Below are 20,550 nucleotides of genomic sequence, written 5' to 3'. Positions count from 1 at the left end.
GGCGAAAACCATCAAACTCGAGTCCCATGTGCTCACTTAGCAAAATGTCCCAAGAACAATTATTGGTGTAATTCTCTCGGAGCTGTATGCTTAAAATCAGAATTCCCAGACCAACGCTTGGGAAATGGCTAGAATCTCGCTGTTCATTATGAAACAAGCACTCCTCCGGCTTGGGAGGGGCGCCCTCCTAGGAACCTGATTTTGGGGGGGGTTAGTAACGCTTGGGAGGACCCATTGTTCTGGCGCAGACAGCATCTCATAAGTACGTCGGGCGTGTAAAGCGAATTACGTTGCGTTAAGTATCGAGGGCACTAGGTGCTCTGTGCCTGATCTCATTTAATCCTAACAACTCCGAGAAGTGGTTAAAAGAACAATTTTGCTGATCAAGAAGGGGAGGCTGAGCGGTACCTTGGGAGAAAGGTACAACACTCGGTGGTTAGACAGCTACGTTTGGAGCCAGACTGCTTGGGTCTACGTTCACTCTGCTGTTTGCTACTTTCATGACCATAGGCAATTACGTAACTTTCTGAGTTTCAGGAGTTTTTTCTTGTTTTTGCATTTGTAAGTGGGGAGTAGACATAGTGTTAATTTCATAGGACATGGGTTGTGTGAGGAATAAGAGAGATGACCCCTGTAAATACTTAGCGCAGAGCCTAGCACATGGTATAAGTGTCCAGTCGTTAATTATCGTTATTCTAGAAGATTGCACAGTCAGGAGTTGACGGAGGTGAAACTGACTTCGGATCTGGCTATTCCACTACCTGGTACTGTCTCCTAAGGGTTGGGTTTACAATAGTCTACTCACAAGAAACCGATGGTTGCGTCACTAACCTGCCTTTGGGTGTCGTCTGGAGTGGAAGGGGTCCTGCTGTTTGTTGCTCTTTTTGATTTTCATGATATTTCTCCTTATAGAAGAGGAGACCCAGGTAAGGAAATGTTATCACTTCAGGGTCCTGACAGGAAACCAAATTCAACAAAGATGGTCTAATTGAAGAGGCTTTCATAAAGGGACTACCTGCGAGGGTTAAAGGAACAAAGGAGGGTTGCTGAGGACCCGCAACAGCAGGAAGCCATTTTCCTCCTTGGTGGATGTGATGGCAAGGGGAGGAATTCTAGTTAAGACCAGAGTCATGAAGGAGGCCGGCCAACCGAGCGGTGGGGGTGCAGCAGCCTGGCTGCTGTTTGAAACAATGACAAAGTTACACTTTCTCTCTCTCTTTAAAAAAATTTTTTTCTAGGGTATGTCTTTTGGTCTCTCTGCCATGATATGGGACCAGTGATCTTTTACTTTCCTCTGCAAACCCTCGAACTCACTGGGCTTGAAGGTTTTGGCATAGCATTTCTTTCTCCAATATTGCTAACCATTAGTCCTTTCTGGAAATTGGTTAACAAGAAGTGGATGCTAACCCTGCTGCGGATGATTACTGTTGGTAAGATTTAAGATTTTTTTTACTTAAAAATCAAGTAAAATTATGTATACTGCTCTTTGAATACTACATTATTAAAAAAAAAAGAAATTTCTCTTTCTCTTACTGCTACCTTGAAGAGTTTTAGTAGAGCTGGGAGTCTAGACCAAGTCAGTGTAGTTTACATTTCTCACTTTTCTGTCGGATTAGAAAAGCCTAAAAATCACCGAAGCGAGGAGAGGAAAGATACCTTGGTGAACAGGTCAACACTTGAACATATTGTGTTCTTTTTTCCAACTATGACTCAAAACTCAGAAGCCATTAAAAAAATTGTTAAATGATACTGCATGAAAATATGAAAATTATGCATGATGAACACCACAGTAAGCAAAGTCAAACAGCAAATTAGGAAAAATATTTGCAGCTCTTTTAGTCAAAGGGCTAATTTCAGTAATATGTAGAATTTTTATAAATCAATAATAAAAAAGACCAACAACTCAATAGAAAAGGAAGCAACAGATACAATCAGTTTACTGGAAAGGAAATATAATTGGTTCTTAAAAATATATTAAAATGTATAGAATACAAATTATATATACACCCACACATATTTATACATAGTTTCACATACCGGATTGGCAAAGAACAAAGTCTGAAAATGCTGTGTTGGAAGGGTGGGAAAGCAGGTTCTTATATGTTGCTGGTGTGAATGTAAGTTGGGACAACTTCTGCAGAGGATAATTTAGCAATATTTATCAAAGTTACAAATATGTACATATTCTTTTACTCAGCAATTCCACTTCTAGGAATATATCCTACAGATACACTCATATGTGTAACATGATAAAAATACAATATTACTTAATCATTGCAGCAATATTTATAATAGCAAGATTAGAAATAACCCAAATGTCATCTATATAGATAGGTTAGATAAATTATGATTATAAAATTCGGAATACTATGCAGCTATATAAAAGAATGAGACCGTTGTTTATGTAAGGAAGTGTAATGTTCTTCAAAATATTAGGCGAGAAAAAGGAAGCACTAAACAGTGTGTGAAGAATACTAACACTTGGGTTAGATGAAAATGTATTTAGTATTTAATTGAACATGCGTTAAATAGCTCTAGAAGGATTTTTTAAAAAGCAACTGATAGCATTTTAGTTGCTTCCAGGGAGAAGAAAATGGTACCTAGAGACAAGTATGAAGGGCAACTTTGCACTGTATACCTTTTGAATTCTGAATTTGAGTATGTTACATTGCCGAAAACTAGCAACTGAAAAAATTTTAAATGTATATTTGCTATCACAAAAAATTGAGATTCTTAATATTGGTATTGAGAGACCTTGGAGAAGTCCTGGTAGTGAAAAACTCAGGAGGTGAGGTCATGGAGAAAAGATTTAAAAAACAAAAACACCAGACTCCAGTCTGGGTGAATCTGTAGCTAAAAACTCTGCATGTCTTGCCCTTCTGCAATAATGCAGTTGGTTTCTTTGAGTTTTCCAAGTGCATTTGTTCATGAACCGGGCTGTATGTTTCTTCTGTCTGGAAACAGTCGTTTGACTTTTTTCAGAAACAGTAACAGGAATCGCTAGGTAGCTGCCTTCTGCTTTTCTGTGCATCAGACCCAAAGAAGACAGAATACAGTTAGTGCGGTGAGTTCTGTGTCTGCCCACAAAGGTGGAGAGCTCCGGCTTTTAAAGAGCTTGGGCTCAGAAAGAAAAGTGGTAAATGCCACTGAAAAATGCACCCTTTACAAAGATGGTGTCCATAGGAATGGAAAGACAATATTTGACCATGAAATGTTCAGCTCCAGAAGTAAGAGAAGTGAAACTTTCTACCCTGATTTGAGTAGATGGTCACTGAGTGAAACCGCCTTTGGCTTACTCTATCCTTCTATGAATTACTACGGCCTGAGTGTTGCAAGTTTCAGTTTCTCATCACATTCCTTGGCTGGCATTTACGAGAGTGATCTCATCAGTGACACGTTTTGGTTGCCTTTGCTCCGTGCTGCCGGTGCCAGGCTTACCTACGAAGCCACTGACTGAGCAGTTCCTGGGACCGTGTTTTATTAAGTCCAGTTCCGGCCCAGTAACTTGTGGTGGCTGTAAGGGATGTGATATTAAATGAGTCTGGGGTGGGTATGGTATTTGGGATGCTTCCTGTTGTCCCCTTTCCACCTCCTTCCTCCGTGAAAACCCATCACCTTGAATAGAGGTAGAATTATATTTGAGAAGGTGGAGTAGGTGGGAAATGACTCGGAGTTGAGGATGAAGAAGCCAATTTCTGCCAGATACCCTTCCAGGTAACCCCTGAGTCTTGCTGATGCTCAACAGCGGCTGAAGTAAGCCATGACGTGACTTAAAACTCCCTTCAGATGCTTCTCAAGGCAAGGAAACAACTGGTTTTTGAAGAGTCCTAAGGTATCCTTACGTAATATGGAGAAGATCTGAGTGTTACCTGCCTCCTCATATCTGTCGTCTCAGATATTTTAGCTTAATTACTGTGTAGTTAACTATTAAATTCGTTCATACTCCTTTTGATTCAGGTCATTTTTGACCGTAAAGATTTTGACCCACTAGAATGGCTATAATCAAAAAGACAGACCATAACGAGTGTTGGCAAGGACATGGAGAAATTGGACCCCTCACATATTGCTGGTGGGAATGTAAAATGGTGCACCTGCTTTGGAAAACAGTTTGACAGTTCCTCAAAATGTTAAACAGAGCTGTCATATGACCTGACAGCTCCGCTCCTTGGTATATGCCCAAGAAAAATCAAAACATACATTCACACAGTACCTTGTACACAAATGTTTATAGCAACACTATTCATAATAGCCAAAAAGTGGAAACAACCTGAATGCCCAACAGCTGATGAATGGAGAAATGAAATGCTGTATATCCATGCCATGGAATCCTTGCAATGGAATATTATTGAGCCATAAAAAGGAATGACATACCAATACATGCTACAACATGGATGAACCTTGAAAACGTTGTGCTAAGTGAAAGAAGCCGGTCACAGAAGGCTACATATTGTATGATTCTATTTATCTGAAATGCCCAGAATAGGAAAAGTCCATACAGCAGGAAGTAGATTAGTGATTGCCAGGGGCTGGGAGTCGGGCAGGGAGGAGGAAAAGGGAGTGGCTGCTAATAGGTATGGGTTTCTTCTTAGGGTGATTGAAAATATTCTGGAATTAGATATTGGTAAAAGTTGCACAACTTTGTGAATACATTAAAAACCATTGAGTTGTATACTTTAACATGATGAACTTTATGGTATGAATGATATCTCAATAAAAATTTTTTAAAAGATTTATACACACACAATTATATATTCACTCTATCTTCCTGAGTATAAAGATGGTATCAGACACAACAGTTATCAGTGCAGATCACCGAGTACCAGTGCATGATTGCCAGAAACGTTCAGCTCTCCTTAATTTGTTTGTAGGCAGCATAGCCTCCTTCCAGGCTCCGAATGCCAAACTTCGGATAGTGGTCCTCGCGCTTGGTGTGTCTTCGTCTCTGATAGTGCAATCTGTGACATGGTGGACAGGAAGTGGTTTGCAAAGGTATGGTTCGTCTCTTAGACCTGTAGACAAGCAAGTGTGATTAGTCACCAAAGGGAAAGTCGGGACCCAGAGTTCCAGTTTCATATTTACCTTGCATATGGCCTTGTAGAAGTCTCATTTTTTTCCTTTTCACAAAACCGCGATGTGAATACTTGCCATTAGTTTTAATAATGTTTTCAGAATTAAAGAATTAGAAGAAGTCGCCTAGGTAATGGGCTTTATAAAGGCTATATCATGTATATTACTGCAAGTTACCAATAAGACTATTTCCTATGCTCATTCTATGAAACTGGAATTTGTAGAATTTCAATGGACATAGTACATTGAAACCACATAAAAAGTATGTTACAAATACTTTTGTACTTACAGGTACCTCAGAATCTGGGGATTTATTTTAGGACAGATTCTTCTTCTAGTTCTTCGCATATGGTACACTTCACTAAACCCAATCTGGAGTTATCAGGTGTCCAACAGAGTGATCCTGACCTTAAGTACCATAGCCACCCTTGATCGCATCTTCACAGGTAAGAGTATACCCAGTTTCTTTAGGGATTTTCTCTCTTGCGTAGTTTACTTTTCTTACCTGAATGTGACACATCTTGAAAGATAAAAATTATCTTTCTGTGCTATGTCTCCATTTCAACTTTTTCCCCTGAAATAGTAACCGGCACAGTCATGGTGGACTATTATCTAAGCAGAAGGCATCTTTTTCTTGCCATTACAGAGAATGATAATAAAAAGCTGACTGTATCACTGGGCAGTGGGGGAGTAGAACCCGGCCTCATACTCCCAGCTGGCTTTCAGCTCTTTCTCCTCTTTCCCTCTGGACAGGCCTTCCAGGGTGGGATCCGTCACCCCCCTCCCTCCGTACTGACCCCAGTGTAGCTCTAACACTGTGGACTGTTATCTGTGAGCTGGGGCCGTGGGAACTACCTGGCATTGTTTTTTTTTTTCCAGGTGTCTGAATATATTTAAACTCCAAGTCTAAAACTTGAAAAGAAAGGAAGTCTTGCTTATTCACACCACCTTTCAAATACCCTGTCGCTGTCTGGAGCTGACTTTCTCGGAGAGACAGGCACACACCCAGCTTGATGTTTGCTTCATATGCTAACTCGAGACCCTTCTGAAAAGAAGAGAGAAGTGTTACTAGATTCTAATTAACTTGCTCCTGGCTTTTTGTGTCACTCTCACTGAGTCACTGTTCTTTTGTAAATACAAGGAGAAATCTCACAGACTGATGGAAGTGTAGAGGGTTTTGGCTCAGTGTGAACAGAATGCTGTATAATCCCCCTTTGGCCCCAATTTTGGCATGAAATGAGGGTAGTGAGAAGAGGGGGACATCACGCAAGTAAATTACTCAAGTGACGTTAGTATTAGTTGCAGCATTTAGATCTCCGTCTAGGGCCCTAATATGTTCTATATTTTATAAAACACTAACATCTAGAGGTGGAAACTCAGGCAGCAAATTTCACAGGTACAGCCTGATAAGGATCTGAACTTGGGGTATAATTTACATTTCCTGACTTGAGTTTTCTTCTTTTAAATTTACATGACCCAGTTGTTGCTCCCTTCCTGTTTTTGCCCTGTGCCCCATTTACAAAACTCAAGACTTCTCGCCAGCTTCTCTAGCATTTCTGATGTTACCAGGAGTTTTTTGTAGTTTTATTGAAGATCGGCTGGGTCCTGGGGGAGGGGTCACCCGCCGTAATACACAGCAAAGTCGTTTTAGATATCTCTCTTCTCCGAAGACTGTCTGCTTAGCCTCCAGGCCCTGGCCACCCTTCTGTCTGTACCACCCTGTCCCTCATCCCCATAGCTTTCAGCTCTGCTCCTCCTTTCTTTGACTCCTTTTTTGGCAGAATGGCTTTCTTCCTCCTTGTAAAATAGGGCTGCCAGCCCCCCAGGCAGACCCTGAGGCTTCCTTCTGTCCTGCAGAGGGCTTCACAGCGTCCTAAGCATCTGCCCAACAGCCTCTCTGTTCCTACAAAGAAATTCTCCTGCCAGCATTTTCTCCAGTTGTTACATTATGTGAAGTCAGTGGTGCAGTGAATTGAGACCTGTTGGTTCAACAGTCCCCTGAAGTGTATGGTATAGCTAAGTACACAGGTGCTGGAGCCAGACTGCCTAAGTTCCAGCCCCACTTTCTCTTTACTAGCTGTGTGATCTTGGACAAGTTACTTGTTCTCTCTGGGCCTCAGTTTTCTAACCGGTAATGGGATTAGTAATAGAGCCTGCCTCATAAAGTTGTGAAAGTTAAGTAAGCTCCTATAAAGGGCTTGAAAGAGGGCTTGGCACACAGTCTCTGCTCAGGCAATGCGCTGTTAGGACTCTGGATACACAGAGCGTTAGGTGGGAGCCCTCTTCTTTTGGGAGGGAGCAGCCTGGTGTACTGGAAATTTTCCACTCAAGCAGGACTGCATTTGTCCCCTGAACATACCGTTCACTGTTTCTGCATATATTTTTGCTCATGCTGTGAACTTCACATGAAGTAAATAACTTTCCGCCTTTTCACTTGTCAAATTCCAAGACGTTCTGTTCCCTCTAAAGCCTGCCGGATCCAGCCTGCCTGAGGTCCTCTCTCTCTGCCCAGCTCTCAGCACGTTCTGCTTTGTGTTGTAGGTTCATGTGTCGTCTCCCGTTCTAAAGTAAGCTCCTGGAAGCCAGTCACATTTCTTACTTGCTAAAGTCTGTTAAATGCAGAGGGTAAATTTCCATGTAACTGACCCTTTTCCATTTTTGTTCTAGATGGTGACTGCAGTAAACCTGAGGGGAAAAAGACTGGCGAGGCAGCCAAGGGGATGGCCTCTAGACCTAACTGGTTGTTGGCGGGGGCTGCCTTTGGCAATCTCATATTCCTCACCCACTGGGTGTTTGGAGAGGTCTCCCTCGTTTCCAGATGGGCAGTGAGTGGCCATCCCCATCCAGGGCCGGATCCTAACCCATTTGGGTGAGTTTGGGTTTGGAAGCAATCAAGAAATTGGCTGTTATGGTTGAGGGAAGAAATACCTCCTTGGTTGAGCAGCTAGATCTGTGCTAGCCAGATATTTCATATTCCACTCTCCCTAGATATCAGAAACATTGAGTAAGAGGTTCTGGGAGCCCCTGCCAGGGAGTAGGAGAGCATTCTTAGTGGCCGGAAGGCATGACGTTCTCTGTTCTTTTCCTCTAGACTCCCTCCCCACACCCCCTACCGCTGCCTCGCCGCCATTACAGTTATTGGCATTTGGTAGGGCAAGACCAGAGTGTACTGATGGGAGATACAGGATTGGCAGCCTGAGCATAGATCTCTATTCTCTCCAAAGGAGGGAGCCTGGGAGATCTCTGATCCTCTGGTAGTTTGGGACTTGCTCCAACCATGGGGCACCTAGGGAGGTAGCAGTCTTGCATTTAAGTGTTAGTCCATGTGTTCTGTCCTCATCAACCCTTTGTGTGTTCTTCCTGGCACTTCTTTTTTCCCATGCCAGACCCAGTCTTTCATGTAAAAAGATTCGAGAAACCCTTAAAGCATCTGCCTCAGATACCTGTTTTTTCTTAAAGTGCTGAAATTCCCACATTTGGAGACATGCAACTGCCTGCTGGATCTTTCCCCAGCAGACATCTGGGCATATCCCACCGGCTTCTCATTCTCAGCATGTCCAAGTCTGGACTCAGGAGTTCCCAGGCCCCAAACATGTTGCTTCTCCTCCAGGCCTTGGTTCACTCTATCCATCCACCCCATCATCTGAGCCAGAAACCACAAGTCATCCTAGAGTTCTGTGTCTTCCTCCTTTTCTGCATCTTTGGCATTAAGTCCAGTTGATTCTACCACTTCTTTCAGATCTGTGCCTCCCTCCCTTTCCCCAACCATATCTGCCTTAGTGGAGTCCTTACCATCTTTCATCCAGGCTCTTGCTGTTTCTCCTGATGGTCCCTCTCCAGAATGATCTCTCTAAAATGCAAATCTGACTCCATCACTCCCTTGCTTAAAATCTGTCAGCAGTTTTTTTTACCCCCAATACCAGGTCATATGAGACAGGATCTGCCCCACACCGTCCGCTTTTACAAATGCTCCCTACCTTATCTCTGTGCTTTACCTGGGCTGAAAGCACTTGCAGTTCCTTAGAAGTGCCAGACTGTTCCACTCCTCCATCTGCGTGTGTGTGCTCTTTCGTCTGCCTATCCTCCCTTCTCTTCCTTAAGGTCTTGGCAAGCTCTTATTCACCCTTCAAAACTCAGCTCAAGCATCTCTTCTGTGAAGTCTTCTCTGATTATCCCAGGGGTCCCTTTATGCCACATACTATCTTGAATCCCCCCCAATATCTCTTATTATTATTCTGTATTACACATTTTTTAATATTACAGTTATTTTACACCTTTCTTCCTCTCTAGGCACTAACCTCCTTGAGGACAGGGAGTGAGAGAAGAACTAATGTTTGTGATGTACTCTGTGTCAGACATTGAGCTAGGAAGTTTACATATGTTATCTCATTTAGAGTCTGTGTCTTTTTGATCTTGGATACTCAGCATACTTGGGAGGAAGAGAGAGAAGGAAGAAAGGCACAAAGGAAGAGATGGGAAGGGAAGGAGTTTATTCTCGTATTAAAGCTTTGTCTCCAAAGTTCCCTGTGAAAACAAGCATAAGAGGTGTGAAAGAGCAAAAGGAGAGCCGGACCAGGAATCCAAGGTGGGGCTCAAGGGCTGGAGTCGTGGTTGGCCAACAGCAACTCACCATTCAACCTTGGACCAGTCACATTACATCCCTGGCCTTGTTTTTCTCACCTGTAAAATGAGAGTTTTCTGTTCAGACATCTTATGATTCTGTATGTTAGAGTGAGACATTGAAGGTGGAAATGCAACCCATGAGATCGGTGAAAGATTGGTTTCTTGAGATGTCAATAGCTACTCTAAGAGAAAAAAAGTCTTCTAGATCAAATAGGTTTATAAAATATTGCATTTTATATTCCTTTCTTTGTGATTCACAATGTGTGTTATAGCATATTAGAGACTCTAGAGAATTTCTCAAACTTATTTGAAGATGAAATTCCTTTTTTTTTTTTTTGCTGAGCAAGATTAGCCCTGAGCTAACATCTGTGCCAGTATTCCTCTATTTTATATGTGGGTCACCACCACAGCATGGCTGACAAGTAGTGTAAATCTGCACCCAGGATCTGAACCCACGAACCTGTGAGCTGAGGTGGAGCACACAGAACTTCACCACTAGGCTAGGGCGCCAGCCCCTGTTTCTAGAACACCTATTAACATCTCATAAAATTGCTGTTTCTCAGAACCCTGTTTGAGAAATGTTGCATAAGACCGTCGTCACCCATGACCATCAGAGTAGGAACTGCTTTCTAAAATTCACTAGATTCTACTCAAGGGAATGGGTCATAGATAAGTTTTGATGGGATAAAGATGTGAGAGATGGGTGAAAGGGGAGAGAGAGGCTCAGAGGGTGTTGAAGGGACTCTGGGGGACCAAAGGATCAGTGCCGACCATAGCTCCTGGGAGAAGAGGGAGCCAGACAAACGGTGTGTTAGTCACTTGTTCCAGCTTCCCATCAGCCCACCCCAGCACTCCTGACCTGTTACTCTTACTCTTCTGTAGCACTTTCCATCTTCTGATATCCTGTGTTACTTGCTAATGTGTTTATTGTCTGTGTCCCCCCCCGCCACCCCCGACTAGAATGTGAGCCCTGTGGAGAAAAGGGCTCTTTGTTCGTTGATGTATCCTGAGCCCCTAGAACAGAGCCTGGCACATAGTAGGTCCTCATAAACGTTTGTTGTTGAATTGAGGATAGAGAAAGATCACCTGTCCTCCATGGCCTTTCCTCACATCTGGTCTTCTGTAGACCCTGGACGATCCTTAACCTTAGGAGGTGGGGGTAGGTGGGAGGGCAGCTGGGAGCCTCACTCCAGAGCCTGAGGGCCTTTTTTTTTTTTTTTGAGGAAGATTAGCCCTGAGCTAACATCTACCACTGATCCTCCTCTTTTTGCTGAGGAAGACTGGCCCTGAGCTAACATCCGTGCCCATCTTCCTCTACTTTATATGTGGGACGCCTACCACAGCATGGCTTGCCAAGCGGTGCCATGTCTGCACCCAGGATCCGAACTGGTGAACCCTGGACCACCAAAGCAGAACATATGCGCTTAACCACTGTGCCACCAGGCTGGCCTCTGAGGGCCTTTTGTGGATTCTCAGTCCCACGTGGGCCACTATGTGTGACGTCAGGCAGGTTACCTAAGTGGTCTTTCCCCCAGTGTCCTCCTCTGCAAAATGGGGATAATAATAGCATTTGTCTTACAGAGTTGTGAGGATTAAGTGAGCTAAAATATGTAAAAATCTTAAAACAGTGCCTGGTGTGTAGTAAGTGCTATGTTTTTTAGCTTAATTTATATTATAACTGCTTAATTGAGTGCCATGTCATAAGCTATTATTGCTGTTGGATTTTTCCCTAAAGTTCAGTTAAATTATTTTTTTCTCCTCCTCCTAATTTTTGCCAAAGTAGCTAAAGAATGAGATAGCTTGTAGTTGTTTTAAAAAACACAACTCTCATTTATCAAGCTGACACCAGTCCCACGAAGGCAGTGACTGTAGATGAAAGCAGTATTGAGGTAGAGAAAAGAAAGAAAACAGGCAAACTGAAGAGAAACTGTTCCCAATGACTTTTTCTTTTGGTGTTTGGCAGTCATTTAAAATGTCACTTGGCCAATATGGACTATAATTTAATAGTCTGAGAAAACTCAATTACTGTGTTTGCGTTGACCATGAAAGATGACTATGAAAGATAGCACTTTTCTCAAGTTGGAGTAGTTATTACTTTAATGTTCTGAATGGATATAATCTTGGTCCCCAATGGGCACTCATCTCATTGGTTGTTCCACACTCATGTTATGTCTTGGATGTACCAAGAGGTAGGAGATATATTTCTGTTTTCTATTTGAGACAATGAAATATTAATAATGTCAGATGTCCTGTAGCCTGTCATTTTTTCACAGAGGTGTAATTCTGCTGTGCTTGGCGAGCGGATTGATGCTCTCGGCTTGTTCATGGTTTCCTGGTACCGGTGTAATCTGGTGGGTTACAGGTATGTGGAGCTGACCTGCAGATATGCCCGTCGTTCAGCTCAGCTGTCCAGTTCACTTGCAGGCATGTGCACCTAGACTGGAAGTAGATGACCCAGGCAGCCATACAAATAGGTGCTGTTGCCACGTGGGCTATTCTAAACAGCTACAGCTGCTGGAATCCAGATGTCACCATGATTTCCAGTGACTCCGGGCTCCAGGTTCCTACTTCCTCCATTTCATTTTCCCTCTCCTCCTGTAGCTGTCTCCTTCCCCCCGACTATGCTGACATGATCTCCCCCATCTCCCCACACGTGTGTCAGTCACAGATTTACCGCAGGTCTGAGGAGGTAGAGGGTTGTACATCGCCACGTTGCCAGTCCTCTTCCCCTCTCCGAGATCCCTCTCTTCTCTGGTTTTCAGGAACGCCCTCCATTGGAACTCCATCATGCAGTTCAGTTTCCTTTTCTCTTTTACGTGGAAGAGTTTAGCTCCTCACCCGTCTGCTCAGCTTTGGGGTCCATGTTTGCTTATTCAAAGGCTTGGACCCTCTCCTCCCCATCACTGCCTTTAGGATCACAGAATATTGGTGAAAACTATCATATTTCAGGAGCAATCTATTTACTTTCCCACAACTGAATTATGCCACTCTTCTCCCTTCCCCTTGAAAGGCAGAAATGATTAGAGTCAGTTTTGGTGTTAAGTTAAAAACCCCCCATTCTGTGACAGAGCAAGTACTATATTTGGTTTCTGTGAGGAGAGACGTCCTTATACACATTAATTAAGCAGGTGGTTCAGAGTGTTGCACTAGAGGCTGTGTGTGAGTTGTGAGACTATGTATATCGGTAACAGAAGATGTGGGTTGAATAAGAATGAGTAAATTTCTGTGCGCTCTGAGGTCTACCGCCCTTGCATGGAAACGTGTGTAATGAGTTAGGCTGCTCAATTAATGAGGTTCACCAGGCCCTCGAGCTCCCGGGGATGTGTGAACACACTGTTGCAGTCGTGTTGAGCTGTTTTCACTTGCTCCTGTGTTTTCTAGTAGGCGTTCCATATGGGCTCTGTGGAAGTTTGTGTGAATATAATATAGGAGTAACCTTTCTTCTTACCAGAGATACGCCTCATGAGATTCCTCAAGAAAGGGCCAGATCACTTTGTAAATGCTGTTTGCGTTGAGCATAGATAGCTTTTTAATCTGTTTGCAATTGGGAAAAGGAAGGTGAGATACATTGAAAGATTGTTCGGCATTTATAGCATACTAAATATAAGCAAAATGCCTATTGGGCAGGTGATTATCAGCTTCATTTTAGACATGGGAAACCTGAGATTCACAGAAACGTGAACTATTAGTTAAGGAACAGAAAAGCTGTGAATTTATAGTATTATGCTTATACTTATTTCCCCAGATAAGAAAGGTCCTAGCCTTGAGAGTCCAACCTACTCTCTTTGAAGTATTAAATAGTAGTTTAAAAGGCCCTTGGGACAAGCAGATTTAAGGCTTCTAATAGGCTTTTTTCAGTAGACAGGAAAGCAGGGCCATAATTCGTCTGTTTCGTCTCCCTCTCTGATCGCCTGCTCACCTGAAATAAGTTGGAGCTCACACTTAATTATCTAAAGATGGTGCCCACTTTTTCACTGTGATTCATTTCTGGAAACCGCATCATAAAGCAGAGTGTAGAAAAAGCAATCATATCTTTTCATTGTACAGTTAAAGTTGGCGAGCCCAACTGGGTCTCGGCATGAAATTAATTATGGCAGTGACCAACAGAATTTCATAAATGCAAACATACAGGAGCTTTAAATCTTGATGGCAATTAAATTAGGAAAATCAAAGCCCTATTGAAAAAAAAAGACGTGTAAACGCATTGATAGGACCCCAGTGTACTATGTAGTGTGCCTACAACTTCATTGTATAAACAATTTGATCTGTGGAAAGCTAACACGCTGGTTATTATAAGTATTGGAGTATTCAGTTACCGTTAATTCTACTTCGTGTCTTAGATGTTGTAAAGATTTAGGGGACAGCATTTGGAAGGACTCAGTCTCAAACAAAAAACAGTTGAAGTAGACAGTTAAGTGAAAAAGGCAGAGTGACTGACAGTGTGTGTCATATGCCACCACTGGTGCACAAAAAGGGAGGGAAATGCACATGTATGTATTTCTTCCTATGCATAGGAAGGATGCAGAAGATGCTAACATTGGTTGCCTTTACAAAGGGGAACTAGTGGGTGACAGGGGTCAGAGGGACTCTTTTGTGTGTGTGTGAGGAAGATTGGCCTGAGCTAATGTCTGTGCCAATCTTCCTGTTTTTGCTTGAGGAAGATTGTCCCTGAGCTAACATCTGTGGCAGTCTTCCTCTACTTTGTCTGTGGGACACCACTACAGCGTGGCTTGATGAGCGGTGTGTAGGTCCACACCCGGGATCCAAACTCGTGAACCCCGGGCCACTGAAGTAGAGTGCACAAACTTAACTACTGCACCACCAGGCCAGCCCCAGAGGGACTCTTTTTTTACCTTTTGAATTTATAACCTATTTAAAAATACAATTTTAGTGGATTTAAAAATATACAGCCTATTTAAAAGTAGTATTTAAATTAAAAATAAAAGCAATAACAGTCAAGGGAAATTTGAAGAAATGTTTTCTTTCCCTCCAGATAATTCTTTGTAGTAACACAGAAGCAACAAAGTCATTCTGATGTCTTTAGAATATCAAATGAGGACTCATTCTTCTAAAAAATAGTCATTGTAAGTTGGTAAATAGGAAAAATTTACTTACACTAATAATCAAATAAGTGAAATTCAAAATGTGGTACTATTTTCATCATTAATTTGGCAAAGATTTTCAGAAAGAAATAATTTTTTTTAAAGATTCATCCTGAGCTAACATCTGTTGCAAATCTTCCTCTCTTTTTTTTTCCCCTCTCCAAAGCCCCAGTGCACAGTTGTATATTCTAGTTGTAAGTCCCTCTAGTTCTTCTGTGTGAGCTGCTGCCACAGCATGGCTACTGACAGATGAGTGGTGTGGTTCTGCACCCGGGAACCAAACCCGGGCTGCCAAAGCGGAACACGCCAAACTTTAACTACTAGGCCATGGGGGCTGGCTCTAGAAAGAAATAATTTTGGCATGGTTCAAAAGGTGAGTTTCTGGAGGAAATGGAGACTGGTGTAACCTCTCAGGAAAGCAGTTGACCACAAGTAGCGACTCTTTAATATGCTTTTAGGGGCCAGCCAGGTGGCGCAGCAGTTAAGTTCGCACATTCTGCTTCTTGCTGGCCCGGGGTTCACCAGTTCAGATCCCAGGTGCGGACATGGCACCGCTTATCAAAAGCCACACTGTGGCAGGCATCCCACATATAAAGTAGAGGAAGATGGGCATGGTTGTTAGCTCAGAGCCAGTCTTCCTCAGAAAAAAGAGGAGGATTGGCAGTAGTTGGCTCAGGGCTAATCTTCTTCCAAAAAGAGAAAAAAAATAAATAAAATGCTTTTACCTCTTGACACAGTAGTTGTACCTCTAAGAATCTTTTTAAGAATTATTTTAAGGAAATAATCAAACATGTAGTAAGAGATTAATGGACAAAGAAAGATGTTCCTCACAGTGTCAGAAGCTTCAGAAGAGGCCAACAATAGGAAAATGGTTGCTTATATTGTAGTGTATTTATCCAGTGGAATAGTATATATACTAAAAATGTTTTAGAAACAAACATTAATAACATGAGAAATGTTCTTGATATAATGTCACATAGAAAGCAGAATATAATCCTCAATATGTGGTATGATTCCACTTACCTAAAAATACTTCCATATATATGTAGAAAAAGACAGTGGAAATATATTGGACTGTTGGCTGTGATCATCTCAGTCTGAGGCAATCCTTAATTGCTTCCTTTCAGTTTTGTATTTTTAAAATTTCTATAGTGAAAAGGCATTGCATTTGTTTATTTCAAAAAAAAAAAAAATTTGTTATTAAAATAACCATTGTCGGATCTAAGTATTTGAAGGTCTAACTGCAGAATTAAAGTCCATGGGTTGTAGAGGGCCCTGCCGTCTGGTTCTCAGGTTCATCTGGGTGATGCCCTCTTTGAAGTGGGGAAGAATAGATAGTCACGTGGCATTATCCTGTGAGATGCAAGTGGGACTTACTCATGGATGAGTGCACTGGGGCACTGAGAAGCTGCCTGGATCCGCTTCTTGCTCTCCACTCCTCCTTTTCTGGAGTTCTTGCCCCAAGCAGTGAAGAGTCTGCTGTAGGCATCCTTGAAGGGTGGGTCACAATTATACAACACTGATTGAAATGTCTAGGAAATGTCCTAGTCTATGGAAAGATGTTATATGGATGGCTCCAAAGTGAGGTGTTGTAAGACCCTGATGTGCTGTCTCAAAGCTGATTTCACAGGAATTGGGAGAAATGTTATATTTCCTCAGGTTTGACTCAGCAAATTAGCAAACATTTACTAAGTGCCTGCTGTGGACCAGGCAGACTGCACAGCGTCCAGCATCTCCTAGGCTGTTGGATAACAGGGAACGGACTGCAGAACTGCTAACGCAGTGAGTCCCATGCTGTCTCAGTCACGTCTTCTTTTAGGGCTATGTGGAAATGAAATGGATGGAAATTCCTTTAGAAAGTTCTTTAACAAAAACGTTGTAGAGACCACACTGACAGATTTTCTAATGTCCTAGATCCAGCTGGTTAAATTAAAAGGAGATATTTTTGGTGTCATAGGTAATTTCAGTTCTTTCCTTTTTCACCATTAGGATCTTAACGGAAATAAGCTAAAAATGCCTTCTTCCCTCCCACTGCCCTTCCTGAAGAAATAGCACTGGCTGGAGATTTACTAGATCCACATTCCACTTCCAGTTGTACAAGTAACTAGCTGTGTGACCTTGAGCAAATCACGTTAACCTTGAGAGACTTCAGTTTCTCATCAGCCTGGAGATTGGGCCAGTATGCTCCTGAGGTCCCTCTGGTTCTAAACAGCTATAAATCGGTCATCTTATAAGCTTATTACACCACCCCCCTACACACACACACACACGTGGTTTTTTTTAAAAGAAAATGGTAGAGACTATGACTGCTTTCCTGTCTGATTCTTTTTCTTTCTTTCTCTCAAACAGGAGTGGCTTCAGCTGTGGGTCTCCTTTACCTGCCCACGTGGGCAGCCGCTGTTTCTGGCTGTGTGCTTGCCCTCTTCACAGCGTCCATGTGGCCTCCAGTGCTTGGACACCTTGTTAGCTCTGGGTCAAGCCCTGGGAAAGCCATGACCATCGCCATGATATTTTATCTTCTAGAAATACATTTCTGTGCATGGTGCACAGCTTTTAAATTTGTCCCAGGAGGGGTATATGCTAGAGAAAGATCTGATGTGCTTTTGGGTGAGTACATATGAAAGATCTGGATTAAAGTAACTACTCGAAAATACCCTTCAGCACTGACTAGGATTTAGCACTTTACGTGACTGGTGGAAATAAATAGGATTATTTAGCCTTTCTATTAAAATAGACTCTCTTGATTAAAAAGGAAACTGAAGGAATGTCTAAATTACTGCTTAAAAATCAGTTTCTTAATTCATCCATGAGTTTCAGTAATATTTGCTACTGCAAAGGCCTTTTAAGTGAATTAGTTGTGATAACAACTAAGTTTAATCTGTAATAAAGTATAAAAGAGGTGCCATGTAACACTTGTGTTCTATGATATGTTAGGAGAAAATACGATCATGATGCTTACGTTGCTACTTCAGTGGTAGGCTCGTAAAAATATACAGAAATGGTGATTTTTTTTTTTTGGGTTCTCCTGAATTTAATCTGATTTTTATTTACCATATTTTTACCAATAAAATATATCTGGTATATATGAATCTTAGTGTAAATAAATTTCCAAATCACAGGGTAAATACATTTTCCATTTCAGTGGTTATGAGCTTATATGCCAAAATTAAAACTTCATAAACTCAGCTCGGTTTAATATTTGAAAAATTGTCTTCTAGCCATACTGAAATTACCAATGTATGATATATGTATACTGATGTATAATTACTACTGTAATTACTATCATTTCAGTTTCAGTAAAGCATGTCAGATGCTTCCAGGATACGATCTTTGACAAATGAGGAGACAAAACATGTTAACAGGGAATTCAGTTCTTGTTTACACATTCACTTTTCCATTTGTTCATTTATTCATTAAAAAATTATTGCTCACCTGCTGTGTTCCAGGCACAGTGCCAGGTGCTGGGGATTTAAGAGACATAGAGTCTGTGCCCACCTGGAGCCTCAGTGTAGCAGGAGGAACACTAGGCATGAAGTTAGACCTGTACTGTGGAATTACAGTTGTGTGAGGGCAGCGCAGAAGTCTAGGCTCCTGCTCGTGTTTCTTTGCACTTCCCCGTCATGTCCTACTACGCTGTCCATTGTCGCATGAACTTTTCTACTCCATGAGCTAGGCATCTGTCAGGACAGGCTATTTTGGAAGATATATTTTTAAACTATATGGAATATTTTTAAACATCTATTGAGAATTTGATATGTCTGGTAAACACCCAACTCTCATCCAATTCCAGACATACATTGCTGCGTTTCCTCTGCAATAATCTTGGCTTTGTGAACTTTGTGTTTCTTCTGGTTTCTTTCAGGTATGTGCACTCTGTCCTGCTCTATCTTGCTGTCTGATGCTCTGCTTTTTTCTTACTCCACCTTGCTTGGGGGTCTGCCGTGTGGAGAAAGCGAACGAAAGTAAGAGCCACTCTCAACATAAGTTGATTTCTTTAGAATGTTAGGAATGATGTGCTTTTTGAATTCCTTCCTGCTGCGTCTGGGGTTGCAGAACAGTGCGTCAGTACAGCTTCCAACAACTAAGAACTTGCTTTAGTAAGAATGATGTTATGTTGATAAGGCCACAAAAACTGAGGAATGTTGGTAATGTTCAGAGTAGCTTTTAATACAATTGAAAAGAATCTGTATTAAATCAGAAACTAGTATAAATTTATTGTCTGGGTTTCTCCTGGCTTTCCACCTAAGTTAACTTTTGCTTGACATTTCCTAATTTATGTATTATTCAATCATACCTCTGTTTCTATTCTTATTATATACAATTTTAGAAGTATGTAAACTTTACATATAAGCTGCATTGTAATGCATCCCAGTTGACTGGCTGGCCTTATTGGCGCAGTGTGAGTACTAGCGTGCATCCTCTGTGAGACCCACACCCCAGCCGGAATGATTGCCAACATTGCCGTATTAAGAACTTCCAAATCCTCCTTTTGTGCTCCTCAACTTGGTGCACTTGAAGTCTCTTTGGTGGGGAAGATTGAGCCCTGAGGCAGTTCAGAAGGCTCCTTTCTCTTGTGCTCCGCCCTCCCCTGCACTATCGACAGTCAGTGACATATACTGTTACCAACATAACAACTAGGAAGCACTCAGGAAATTAGAAGAACTAAATCCCTCATGAGGGAAAGGCTGAGTCTTCTTATTTGAAGTGTGGTTCCTAGAACCTCAGATGATTTCTCATGATCGTCTCGATTATCAAAAGTACTACCAGAGATATGTTAACTCAATAACTGAATTTTCAGGGTATGTCCATTTCAACAAAACCTAGGCTCATAGAATTTACTATTGGAAAGATTTTTAGATTAAAATGTGATATATTCTTTCTCTTTTAACAGGGACGGTGATGCTAATCATTGGGCTGAATATGCTATTTGGTCCTAAGAAAAGCCTTGACTTTCTTCTTCAAGCAAAAAACAGTCCTAAAGCGCTTTTCAGAAAGAGTGAAAAATGCATGAAACTTTGTAAGTATGGTTTTGCTGTCTTTTTTTAAAAGCATTTTATTATAAATATAAATTTTCAAACATGTATGGAATTAAAGAGTATAATGAACCCTCATGTATCCTTCACCCAGTTCCAACAATTGTTAACATTTTGCCCATGTTGTTAACAGCTATCTTCGTTACTTGTTTTTGGCGAAATACTTTAAAGCAAATCTCTGATAACGTGTCATTTCAACCATAGATGCTGTGTATTAGTTTTGCTTCAGTTCTAATGTGGATATGGTGATTTAACAGGTAGAATTTCCAAAACACTTTGTTCTAATCGTTGACACTATTTATTTCATTTCTTGTTCTCCTTTTTTGGGAGATTAAATATGTTAGCATTTGGAATGTTGATGAATTAGCAACTCAAACGTGAAATTAGTTTACTGTTCAATCTGTCTTATTTCAAGTGGACTGGATTAAGTAAAAATGTTCATTGAATGTATAACATTTGCAGATAGTGTATTAGAATTCAGTACACTACGTGACTACATGGTGTTATGTAGGATGTGGACATGTAAAAACTGGTCCCCACCCTCAATGACCTGATACTTTACTAAAGAAGACAAAGTTATAGTGTAAAGAGATAGGAAACAATTAAGAAGCTAAGTAAAATTTCAATATATTTCTAAAAGAAATATCACAAAGCAGTAAGACTGTTATATAAACACCTACATGTATGTTCTATCATAATTTGAAAAAATTGTATTAAAGTTTAGG

General features: G+C 41.5%; 1 protein-coding gene across 3 annotated transcripts in view; it reads left to right on the top strand.

The window, feature by feature from the left end:
- LOC124233000 (PGAP2-interacting protein) overlaps window positions 1–20,550 on the top strand; it is a 53,628-nt gene that overhangs the window by 637 nt on the left and 32,441 nt on the right. The window contains exons 1-8 of one of the 3 annotated variants that reach the window (XM_046649999.1): window positions 102–926; window positions 1,239–1,430; window positions 4,869–4,989; window positions 5,359–5,513; window positions 7,735–7,936; window positions 11,964–12,052; window positions 17,142–17,399; window positions 19,684–19,809. In XM_046649999.1, coding sequence (XP_046505955.1) covers window positions 815–926; window positions 1,239–1,430; window positions 4,869–4,989; window positions 5,359–5,513; window positions 7,735–7,936; window positions 11,964–12,052; window positions 17,142–17,399; window positions 19,684–19,809 — 1,255 coding nt within the window. In that variant the 5' untranslated portion in view covers window positions 102–814. Of the gene's footprint in view, window positions 1–101; window positions 927–1,238; window positions 1,431–4,868; window positions 4,990–5,358; window positions 5,514–7,734; window positions 7,937–11,963; window positions 12,053–17,141; window positions 17,400–19,683; window positions 19,810–20,550 lie in introns of those variants that run through there. The other 2 variants (XM_046650000.1, XM_046650001.1) reach the window with 2 other exon arrangements.

Source organism: Equus quagga, unplaced genomic scaffold (assembly GCF_021613505.1).
Source record: "Equus quagga isolate Etosha38 unplaced genomic scaffold, UCLA_HA_Equagga_1.0 146_RagTag, whole genome shotgun sequence".
Lineage (NCBI taxonomy): Eukaryota > Metazoa > Chordata > Mammalia > Perissodactyla > Equidae > Equus > Equus quagga.
This window is presented reverse-complemented; position numbering and strand designations above follow the sequence as displayed.